The sequence below is a fragment of the Pseudorca crassidens genome, chromosome 12 (assembly GCF_039906515.1).
Source record: "Pseudorca crassidens isolate mPseCra1 chromosome 12, mPseCra1.hap1, whole genome shotgun sequence".
In the NCBI taxonomy this organism is placed as follows: Eukaryota; Metazoa; Chordata; class Mammalia; order Artiodactyla; family Delphinidae; genus Pseudorca; species Pseudorca crassidens.
In genome coordinates, this window is record NC_090307.1 from 42,106,021 (window position 1) to 42,118,640 (window position 12,620).

General features: G+C 40.9%; 1 protein-coding gene across 1 annotated transcript in view; it reads right to left on the reverse strand.

The window, feature by feature from the left end:
• The window catches only part of LOC137203350 (zinc finger protein 271), a 51,198-nt gene that overhangs the window by 36,419 nt on the left and 2,159 nt on the right, over positions 1-12,620 (reverse strand). The window contains exons 3-4 of the mRNA XM_067699324.1: positions 12,455-12,596; positions 8,808-9,799 (exon numbers count right to left, since the gene is read on the reverse strand). Of these exons, the coding sequence (XP_067555425.1) occupies positions 8,808-9,799; positions 12,455-12,596 (1,134 nt within the window). The remainder of the gene's footprint in view (positions 1-8,807; positions 9,800-12,454; positions 12,597-12,620) is intronic.

Consider the following 12,620-nt stretch of genomic DNA (forward strand, 5'->3'; position numbering starts at 1 on the left):
TATTTGTCCATGTGCAATTAAAGGCCAAGTTTGAGTTAAGATGATTTTAGACCATACAGGTCACTGAAAAGGTAGGGAAGTAGTGGGATGGGGTGAGGGGATGTTATATAGAAGAGCTCTTCTACAGAGGAACCTGTGGCTTATTTCTCTTCCAAAGAGCTTCCTATAATCTGTACTCTGCCCTCCAGCATCTGGACTTTGGGCTTGATTGTAAATTATCATTCACTCTTGGAAGATATCAATTAGATTATTTGGATTATTTTTGTACCAATATTTCTAAATATTCAAGTAATCATCTCATATTCTACTTTTAATCTCTGTCATTTCCAGGAATTACTCTAGTTAACTGTTTATCCTAATTTTTAAAAATGTAATATACATATATAGTTGAAAGAATAAGAGTCTTGGTATTTTCCTGATCGATACATCTAAGGTCAAGATTTTTCTCTGGTCTCATAATTTGTCCTCATGTGATTATAGAATTTGAAGAAGTATTTTAAATCCTATAAATTACATTGCTTTTCTAATTTTCACAGCCCTAAATTTGTCCCTACACAATTTTATTGCCACTTTATACCCTTTATAAGGTATACTCTTTATAATTTGACCTATTTACTACTTTCACAAGATTTCTCATTAGGTTGTCAGGTCTCTGACTTTAACCAAGTTGGTGCTTATTATTCTTCTGCCTTTTTTTATATATTATGCTTTTATTCATAAATTTTCCCTTTTTGAACGAGCATAGCCTTGAGTAATTTAAATTTCTATTTAAGATCCAAGAACAGTGTGAATTTTAGTGTTCTGTCCTGATCTAAGAGGCAGTGTTGTCCATCTGTGATTTCTGGTAAGGAGTGAGGAAAAGGAAAGCTGGATAGCCCCCTGCTTTGGTCAGGTAATCATTGTGAGCCTTTATTGTTGTGTTTGAAGTGTGATGAACTCCAAGAATATCAAAAAGAAGTATTTGTTTTCATAGAAAAACATGACTTTTCTGAAGCTAAATAAAAATGGTTTTTAAATTAATTTTTTTTCTTAGTGCAACTACAGCCCTGCTTCCTTCCAGTAGGGAAAGCAGATGACATAGGGGGAAAGTGCAAGCCTTGATGTTAAGCATCTTTGTTAGAATCCTGACTCTATACCTCAGTGATATAGGCTATACCTCAGTGATATAGCCTCTCTGAGCCTTCATTTCCTGATCTGTAAAATGCATATAAGTTTAGAGGGCTTTGGGGGGGACGAAAGTAACTTAACAGTTCTTCAGATTTTCTTCACTCAAAATAATTGAAGTTACCTCAGCCATCATCCAGTAGTCTCCTATTCTGAGTTACTAGAAATCTAGAAATGAGAGGGGCGTGTCATGTGAGAGCGGAAGGTTTGGCACCAGGCAGTCACATCTGCCTCTTGTTTCCATCCACCATCTTTGACCATTTATACATAAAAAAGTGAACATAGAAGACTCCCACCTGGCCCCAGAATGAGTCAGGAACTCACAATATTACTTTTCTTATGCTCTGCATGTCTTATTCTATTTGCTTATAATCATTTGATCAACTTAGAACCTGCCAGAATCTGCAATTTACCTTTGTACCACCTACCTCTGTCCAATTCTAACTTCTAAAGCATTTCCTAATTGTATCTCCTGCTCTCCTATTTTTGTAGAAGCACTGCTGATTCAAGACTCTTAGACATCTGTCTTTATTCTAATTACTCTTTATCTCCTCATTTCCTTTCCCTCACTACCTAAAAGCACATCTTCTCCTCTAACCCAAGATTGTCTCCCAGCTTCCTGGTCTCTCACTGCTACTCCTGTTTATCACTATCTCCTTTAACTAATTTCTTGCCCTGTTCACCATCCCTCCTTTCCAATGCTGACTCTCATTCTAGTCTATATTACTCTCTGAGGGTGCCAACTCTCCCTACCACAGGCCACTTTTCTAAATTCTAGGTTGGGAAGCTAGTTTTTAAGAGTTTTCCTTCTAATAGGTAAATACCTATTTCATTTGGTTTATTTTCTGTTTCTGCTACAGTAAGTTCTTTTCTTACAACATGGGAAGCAAATGACACTTGCATTTTCTGTTCACATTTTTAGATGGCAAGCTGGTGGCTGACAAATTGTTGACAGCAAAGCAAGAAATTATTGAATGTGTGGCATCAGCAGCCATGATATCCTCAAGACGACTCCCTGGGGAAACTCCTTCAGGACAGGTAGTTGAAGAAGCTTTGGGAGGTCTGGACAATTTTGAGAAGCCAAAAGGAAGTGCTTCAGGGGACAAAATGAGTCAGCTCCCTTCCCAGGAAAGACATTTTAGCCTGACAAGCTTCAACAAGGAAATCTCCACAGAAGAGAGTGTCCTGGAATGTAATGAAGGTGAAGGAAGTCTCAGTCTGAACTCAAATGTTATAACACAACCGAGAATTCACGCTGGGGGAAAGCTCTATGAGTGCTTCGACTGTGGGAAAGCCTTTTGCCAGAGCTCAAAGCTGATTAGACATCAGAGAACTCATACTGGAGAGAGACCTTATGCATGTAAAGAATGTGGCAAAGCCTTTAGTCTGAGCTCAGACCTTGTTAGACATCAGAGAATTCATAGTGGTGAAAAACCCTACGAATGTTGTGAATGTAGAAAAGCTTTCAGGGGCAGCTCAGAGCTCATCCGGCATCGGAGAATTCACACTGGAGAGAAACCTTATGAATGTGGTGAATGTGGGAGAGCTTTCAGCCGGAGCTCAGCCCTTATTCAGCATAAGAAAATTCACACTGGAGACAAAGGCTATGAATGTATTGAATGTGGTAAGGCTTTTGGTAGAAGCTCTGTCCTTACTGAACATCAAAGAATTCACACTGGAGAGAAACCTTATGAATGTAATGAATGTGGAAAATCCTTCAATCAGAGCTCAGCCCTCACCCAGCACCAGAGAATCCACACTGGAGAAAAGCCTTATGAATGTAGTGAATGTAAGAAAACATTTAGGCATAGATCAGGCCTTATGCAGCATCAGAGAACTCACACCAGAGTTTAACTCTTTGGGTAAGAGTTGTACAACTATGAAATACTAGGAATTCACTTTGGGGGTGAATAATGGGATATGTATATATGATATATATGTGATATATGATATATATATATATATCATATATATATATGATATATATCATATATATATATATATATATATATATATATATATATATATATATATATATATATATATATATATATATATATATATATATATATATGGTTCTGTTGAAATGCATGTATGGCAGGGGAGTACCTAGCCTGGTCCATGAGTCACTAAAGGCTTCCTGGATGTGATGAAATCTCAGTTGAGGCATAAAAGGTGGGTAGAAGTTAGCCAGACCAAGGCAAGAAGGAAGAGAAGAATGTTACAGGCGGAGGTTATAGCACATGCAATGGCATGAACAGAGGATCTGGAGACATCCCTTCCTCTGAACTCTTCTCTCTGGCAGGAATTTTTTCTTGGGGGCCCCTGGTTCAGAAGCCAGGGTAGGTGTTTGTTCCTCTCTTCCTATTTAGTCACTGAGTTGGGTGGCCTATCCCAGTTCTCTTGGAGTACTTAGGAGAATTAGTGATGGAAGACTTTGCTGCGTTGTATGGAAAAAGGCATATTTGTACACCAAGGAAAGAATACATGTTGGAGGCTAGAGGGACAGTGGGGACTGAAGTGCTTGTGTCCCATGACCCTGGGGCCCAGGAAATGGCAAGCTGACAGGAACACGGGAATGGGAGGTCTGCCTTCCTCATTCCCTGTTCCCTCCTCTCATCACCAGACTCACAGATGCTAAGCTACGTGAGGGCAATGAATATTTGTTGAATATTCCTCAAAACTCTACTTCTCCAATTTTTATTTTGGCAGTTTTAATTAACTCACAATTGCTGAGGGCAGTTAATACCTAAGAGGAAGTTTGAGTCCTCTTCTAAGATGTCCTGATTTCCCTTCCTGATACTGTCACTTCTGAAGAAGATGTGATAATCAAAGCTGTTGTGGGTAATAGGAGAAGTGAAATTAGGGAGACAGTTTTTGTGTCCAGAGGTTGTAGGATTATTAGTGAGGCCAGTCAGAAGTCTTAAAAGATCCTTCAAATGGATAGAGAGTTGCCTTTTCCTATGGGTGACAATCAAATGATTTCATGTTTTTAATACCACTTAATGTTTTTTTAACTGATTGTGAATTAATTGTAAATGTTGATAGTACAGAAAATGAGAAAGTATAAATCACCCACGATCCCACCATCCATAGAAACTTTCTTAACATTTTGGAGTACTTCTAGATTTTTTTTTTACCCCCCATCCCTAATATACGTGTACTTTTTTTGGTGAAAATCTTGTTTGGTAAATCATTTTTAGTAACTGATTTTAACACTTATACTTTTGATTATATACTTCAACTGTTTGTTTAAAAAAATTTTTTGAAGTATAGTTGATCTACAATGTGGCGTTAATTTCTTCTGTACAGCAAAGTGATTCAGTTATATATATATATATATATATATATATATATATATACACACATATATATATACACATTCTTTTTTAATATTCTTTTCCATTATGATTTATCTCAGGATATTGAATATAGTTCCCTGTGCTATACAGTAGGACCTCATTGTTTATACTTTAACTATTTAGTATTAGAATGTAATACAAGACGTCTTCTAATAAATTTGAGTTTTAAGTTTTGCTTTGAAATTAATCATTCAGTAATAGGGAACACCGTAACACGAATGGAGATGTGCTGGGAGAATGGGGGAAGGAGTTGTGGGAAGAAGGCAGGGAATTGGTGGTCTTAGCTTTGATTCCTGGGCCAAAACATGTCTGGAAACGATGCCTAGTCCCTGGGGCTGCAGTTCACCAGTTGAAGTCACAAAATTGAGGGGGCATCTGGAGCTGCACTGTGGTTGAAAGAACATGGGAACGAGAGCAAGTAGCCTCTACAAACAGAAGCATCATCCACAAGAATCAGGACGCTTCCCCACCTTGGGAGCAAGAGCCTGGGAGAATGCCACAGCTTTCCCCTCCCCTCTCAGCAGGTCCTTAATAGACACACATGTGCAGGAACACCCCATGACCCTTTAGATCTATCATCGTTTGTGTCTGCCAACAAGAGACCTGTGAACGATAAAGTTACTGAGCAGCAACATCTGGTTTTGGGCCATCAGAGAGCAGGGGGTAGGTCTGCCTACCCCGCTCACCCTTCCTCTTGACTTTGCAGAAATGCTCTTCAGGTCAGTTCCTTCTGCATGGAAATGATTGGCAATCCTCCTTGCTCTGAGGATTCACTTTACGGGGCAAAAGAAGCAAAGTTGTTCACAGGGGGGCTTGGAGAGACCAAGGTCAGACTTGCTTAAATTTCTAATCCTCTCATCTGGACAGTGTTAACTGCAGCCTGTGGAAGTGAGGAGGGAGGAGTGGAGAGGTAGGAAACTGATATTAAGCACTTTACCTAAATTCCACATCTTTTTAAATCCATGAATCTGCACAGGACCCATTTAAGGTAAACAGTGGACTGCCTCTACGCCAAGAGAAATGAGGGCTCTGAGCAGAAAGGAAAGGGATGGATTACTTTTCCTCAGGCAACTCTGGTGAAGGAAAAAACAATTACCTTTGACATCCACCTACTTGGTGCCCCCTCTGTTTCATATAGACTGTTGAAGCTTTAACTGTAAGAGATCACCTACTTCAGCTTTCTTAAACTGAGGGTCCAGAGTTGTCAGGTGACTTCCTTATGGCTGCAGAATTCACGGAGAAGCACTAATGAGAACAGAAGTCTTCACTTCAAGGCTATTGCTTTTCTCAACTATAATCACTTTCATGCAAATAACTTATATTTGCACAGAGATTTATAATTTGCACTTTTTTTTTGTTGTTGTTGTACACTAGTCAGATGAGTATATCTGCCATTGTCACTTACCAGTTAGGAAGTCACAGATCAGTTAACGAGTTAGCTAACTGCCTAGGACTTGGAAGGCACAAAGATGCCATAGAAAGCACATGCTTTTCTTGATAACTTCTCAGCTATCCTGGGCTTCCATTCCCTTTTAAACCTTTTTTTCTCTAACTTTAGAAATTTTAGGTATTTATTGTAGAAAAAATTGGAAGACACAAACACAAGAAAAAATTAAATCTCCTATAATCTTATTATTCAGATATAACCAGTATAGCATTAAGATTATATATATTTCCAATATTTTTAATGCATAAATATATTTTTACACAAATCGTATTGTACATATCGTCTTATATTTTTACTTAAGATATGAACGCTTTCTTATTTAATATTAATCAACATCACTTTTAACAGCTTTTAAGACTTTGTATACATTCATGATGGTTTCTGAAGCATACATTTCCAGGTAGAATTTTAAAGTCAAAAGGCAATGTTTAAGGCTTCTGGTATTGATTGCCACAGACAGCATCTACTCACATCTCACCAGCAGCATTAGAGCCCCAATTTCCCTGAATCTTTGTTAATTTTATGAGGGAAAAAAAGCGCCATCTCAACTCTTGCTTTAATATACATTTTTAATTCTAGCAAGGCTAATATTTACTGTCCATTGGCATTTATTCTTTTGTGATTTGCCTATCTAAGTACTACTTTTTTCTACTGGGACTTTTTCATGGGGAGATAGTAGAGTAGTGGCTCCCCAGACACGTTCTGGATTCCTACTGCCTGGGTCTAAAGTCTGAGCTCACCACTTTGTAGCTACATGACCTTGAGTAAGCCATGACCTCAAGCCTTCATTTCTTCATCTGCAAACTATGGGCTAAGAAGTAATACATATACACAAAGCCCTTTGCAAGTACCTATTGTTTCTTACCGATATATGTAAGAGCTCTCTACATAAAGAATATTTGCCTTTTGTAATATATGTTGTATCAATTCCTACTTAACATTTGTTCTGCCCTTTTCAGTTTGATTGGATCTTCCTCTGTGGAAGAGGAATATGAGTTGAATAGCTTTACCACACTATTTTGTTATTTAACCTAGCCCTTTCTTTTCTCACATTCTCTCCAAGCTTGGGCATCTAGTCCTCCTGCCATTCTTACTGGTTAGTACATGCTCATGCCCCAACAGAAGCATTACTTCTCTATTTATCCTCATGAAAACTCTTCCTATGTGCAGGACTCGAGATTCCCAAAGGCTTGAATTTTTGGTAAGGTGTGTTGTAACTCTGACCTATTAGGTATTTTAAATAACATGTCTTTCTGTTGCTGACTAACCTATACACCTTTCTGCATTGCACTGAGAAGCACCAGTCTAGGGATCCTTTTCCTGCTGGGTCCCTCAGAAGAGGGCAGTCTCTCTGGATGGACCGTGACTATTACTGTTATTTCCCTTTAGCATGGTCTTTAACAAAGTTCACAAGACTGAAATACTGCTGATATGACAAAACTGAACACATGTGAGGCGCCTGGAGAGTAACAGACCCAGCAGTGGAGGAAGTTTTTAGTGCCTGAGCCTAGGGGTGTGCACTAGGAACTGTGGGAGTACAGACCCAGAAACCAATGATACGGCAGCCGGCAGCCGTAGCGGCTTCCGACCCGGAGCCTGGGGAGTTAGGAGGAAGCCGACAGAAGCACTGGTCACGTCTCAAGAACCAAAGGAGTCCTTATGTCTGCGAGGGTGAGATTTGGAACTCTTAAGACTCTTAACTTCTAGACTGGGCTCTGCCCTCACCCACATGGAAGGCCTAGCCTCCAGGTTGGACAAGGAAGCTACGTTTTAACCCTTCCCCTGGGGTCATACAAACCAAGACAAAGCTCCTCACCACGCCATGCTCCAAGGACTCCAGGTTTTGTCTATTTACAAATTTCTCCACTGGCTCACGTTTCACTATAGGCACTGTAGTAGAGATTCTGGCCACATGCATGCTTTTCCTACAGACAGGAATCCACTTCAAAAGGAACTCATAAAGGAATACTCCAGGCAAAATGGCCTTTTCCTTTCCTCAGATGTGCCAGACTTTCTTCCTGGCCGGCCTACCTTCCTGGCCACTCATCCTTCAGATAATTTTTCTCAGAAGCCTCCCCTGATCCAAGGTTGGGCCAGGTACTCCTTAACATCACACAGCACTGATTGTACCATAGTGTCACTCCCTATTTGTGTTGTCCGTGAAACTGAAGGTATGGTCTTATTTTCCACTGTATCCCTAGTGCCTGGCACAAAGCAGCCACTCAAAAAATAACTGTTGGATAACTTAATTTGTATTTCCTTTTCACTATCTCACTTCTGGTCTGCCATGGGCTCAATAAGTCATCGATGAAACTGTTTCCCCATATCTCGCTGCCCTGCCACTGTTCTTAACTGGTCAGTACAATTTTTGCATTCCTGAGACAAAACGTCCCTCATACTCTCCACACCACCCTCCAAATCTGGCCCACTGACAATTAGATGCAGTGACAGAGTTGCTGTGCCCTTTGTGACATTCTCATGGAAAAAGATGTTTCAATGCTATAGTCCCATCTTTCACAGTTCCTGAGTATTCTTACTGGTAAGAGAAAGGTGGAAGCAATGATTCTTCTGTCTGCTCTTCTAATTAGTCACAGGAAAAGCTTTCAGGGGACAATGTGCATGAGCACTGGCAAGTGCTGTATAAAGTCAGATTGATTCGAGACCTAGTACTGTACAACCACCTCCATGGAGTCTTACTCCAAATTAAATTAAACCCTTTTGACTAACAAAGATAGAAGCCTGACTGAAGTATGTACAGTATTCATTGTATTCATAAGTCACTTTACAGTGTGGACTCTCTGATGGCGCATGAGGACTGATCTGTGCCTGAAAGCCTTCCCACATTCACTACATATGTAAGCCTCATCCCCAGAGTGGATTCTCTGATGTTGAACAAGGGCTGAGCTCCTTTTGAAGGTTTTGCCGCATTCATTACACTGATAAGGTTCCTCTCCACTGTGAATTCTCTGGTGTCTGATGAGGTTTGAGCTCAGACTGAAGGCTTTTCCACACTCACTACATTCATAGGGTTTCTCCCCACTATGTATTCTCTGATGGGTTATCAGCTCTGAGCTCTGCCTGAAAGCTTTTCCACACTCATTACATTCATAAGGTCTTTCTCCTGTATGAATTCGCTGGTGTCTAATAAGCTTTGAGCTTTGGCTAAAGGTTTTCCCACACTCATTACACTCGTAGGGTTTCTCACCAGTGTGAATTCTTTGATGGATAATGAGATATGAACTTTGACTGAATGCTTTGCCACATTCATTACATTTACAAGCTTTCTCACCAGTATGGATTTTCCGATGTCTAATGAGGGCTGAGCTCTGGTTGAAGGCCTTCCCACATTCACTACATTCATATGCTTTCTCACCACTATGAATTCTCTGATGAATAATAAGATAGGACCTCAAACTAAAGGCCTTCCCACACTGGCTACATTTGTACGGCTTTTCTCCAGTATGGATTCTCTGATGTTGTGTTAGAGCAGAATGCTGTTTGAAGCTGTGCCCGCATACATCACACCTGTAAGGTCTCTCTTCTGCAGGAACTTTCTGATACGTTATAGAGTTTGTATTTAGAATCAACCTTCTCTGGGGCTCAGGATGGTCTTTGTTTCCTAGAGATTTGTGTGTGAAGATTACTTGACTAAAACTGCCCCCTTGGGAAGGGGATCTTCTTAACTTCTCCCCTGTAGCACTTCCTTGCTGCCACTCTGAACTGCTTTCATGTTCACTAATTCCTCCAAATGAAGGCTCCTGGGGAAGTCTTTGCGATTTCTCTCCTGAAATGTCCTTCTTTGTTGCTGATCCATTGTTCTCACAATCTGAAATGATAACAGCAAAAAAACAATTTTTTATTTCTCCACTTTCAATACTCTCTTTCTATGTGAGAGAAAATAGATGCTTCTACTTACAAACATAAAGCCATCTGCATGTATCTTTTCTTTAACTGGTCAAAATAGGGTCCCTCCTCCTTTCTAATACTAAGGCCTATATCTACAGTTTGAAATTTATCCTTTCCTGCTTCCTCTGAGACTTCAGTTGATCAGTTACCCACTATTCCTTTCCTATTGTTTTCAATCTCTTTCTCTGCTGACTCCTGTTCGTCAGCATTTAAATAAATTCAAGTCTCTCTCATTTTTTTAAATCAAGCTCCTTGCCTACACATCTCCCTCATGCAACATCACTCCCACTGAGAATAAACTTCTTCAAACGGTTGTCGGTACTCGTTCCCATTCTGCCATACCTGTGCACCTCCCACCCCCCAAACTACTCTCATCAAAATCAACTTCATAGCTGCTAAATCCAATGGCTTCTTTCTGGATCTTACTTAGTTGGCCTCTCTGTAGCACTGACACTGGGGACCACATCTTCCTTCCAGAGCCATTCTCTTCCAAATACATTAGCCTGATTTCTGTGGTTGTTCCTTCTTAGATTCAAGGTCAATCACTCGAACACGAGTTCCTCAGGGTTCTGTTCTGAGCTCTCATATATCCTCACTCCACCAACTCTCTATGTCCTAAGCTTCAATCACTACTTATGTTATAAGCTAATATCTCCCCAGATCCCCAATTCTATCCCAGTTCTATGAAGCTCTAGACTCTCGTATCCAATGCTAATTGGCCATATTACTTGTAAATATTTGACAAGCACCAAAATGTCCCAAACTAAACGCATCATCACATGTATTTTTTTCCCTTATGTTTTCCCACTTATATGAATAGCACCGCCATTAACCAAGTTGTTCAAGACCGAAACCTGAGTATCACCCTCAACTCCTCTCCCACATGCTCCACGTTTAACAATGACCAGCTACTGCAATTCAAGTTAAATGCAGAAGAACAGGAGTCAGCCGTGATCTTTCCCACCTCTCACCACAATACATCTTGATTTATTCACTGTGGCCACTTGGATTACAACTGTCTCTAACCAGACTCTACTCTTGCCTTCCTCAAATCCATTCCCGCTCTGCAACTGAGTCCTAAAACACAAATCTGATCATGTCACTCACTCGTCTAAAACCCTTCAACTGTTCCCCACTGTACTGTACAAACGAATAAGGATGACAGACACGTTTTCACAACCTGTGTCCCAGTTTCGTCTCTAGTTTCCCTCTAACCAGCTCTCCCCTAGGAGTTCGCTCTTCAAGTTAAATTGAATTACCTGCAATTCCCGGAATGGACTGTAATCTCTCACCTTCAGGATTTTGTGGACTTTGCTCATGTGATACTGTAATGTGGGAAATATAGATTTGGCCTCATCCCCAGTTCCTGGCACAGAGATTTTAAAACCCCTGAAAATTTCCTCTGTGGTAGAGACGAGAAGGTGCCGGAGGTTATGCTAATGAGTTGACTCTTGGAGGGCAGGGCGGCTGGTTGATTAGAGTGTTAGAACTTTTGGACCCATCCTCTGACCTCCAGGGAGAGGGGCTGGAGATTGAGTTAATCAATCACCAATGGCCAATGATTTAATTAACAAAACCTCCATAAAAACCTTAAACAAAGGGGTTCAGAGAGCTTCAGGGATGGTGAATGCACCCAGGAGAGTGGTGAACCCCAAACTCCAGAGAGACAGAAGCTCCTGTGCTCAGGACCCTTCTGGACCTTGTGCTATGGACCTCTTCATCTGGCTGTTCATTTCTGTCCTTTATGATGAACAGGTAATGGTAAGTAAGGTGTTTCCCTGAGTCCTGTGAGCCATTGTAGCAAATTATGAAACCTGAGGAGGGGGTTGTGGAAGCACCAATTTGCAGCCATATCGGACAGAAGTGTGGATAATCTGGGGACTCATTACATGCAACTGGCATCTGATGTGGGAGGCAGTCTCTTGGGACTGAAACCTTAACCTGTGGGGTCTGCACTGGTTCTGGGTAGTTAGTGTCAGAATTGCTTGATGGGAGGGAAAACCCCACATATGCAGTGTCAGAAATGTTGTGAGCAGAGAAACAGTTTTTCCCTTTAGCTCGGGAATCTCCTCCTCCCACCTATTACCTGGCTTTCTTCTACTCAGAGTTCAAGTCCTAGCTTAGATGTCTCTCCCTCCAGGAAGTACTCCTTGGACCTCTAAGGTGGAGTTAGGGTGGGTGCCTTTGTATGTGCCCCCCTAGTACATTAATTGTTCTGTAATTTACTACCCTATACTGTATTGTAATTGCCTTTTTGCTTGTCCACCACCCCATCTAGGCTTGAAAGTTCTTTCAGGATACAGACCCAGTGCCTACCACAATACAGACGTGTATTAGCACCTTATTAAGTCGTGAAATGAAAGAATAAGTGGATAAATGATGGGGAAACTGACAAAAGGAGGGCTGACTGCAATTCATCAGGATTGCTGAATACAAAGGTGCTCAAGAGTGAGCACCTCCACTCGAGAATAATAAACGTGAGGCTCACATGGGGCATGCTGTAAGATGTTGTTAATTTTCTACCCTCAAGACCAGAGGCCTGATAACAGTTCCCAGATGAGTTTCTATTTCTTACCGCTTCTGGGGGAAAGGCAAGCTTCCCAGGGTTTCAGCTGTGTCTTTAAAGGCTGGAGTTCGATGTTTGTTAACCCCTGGGATGCTCCAAGACATGTCAAATCCGTCCATGGCACTGCTGGTCCCTGTGGACTAGCTGGGACCTGAAATCAGTAAAATTTGTGAGA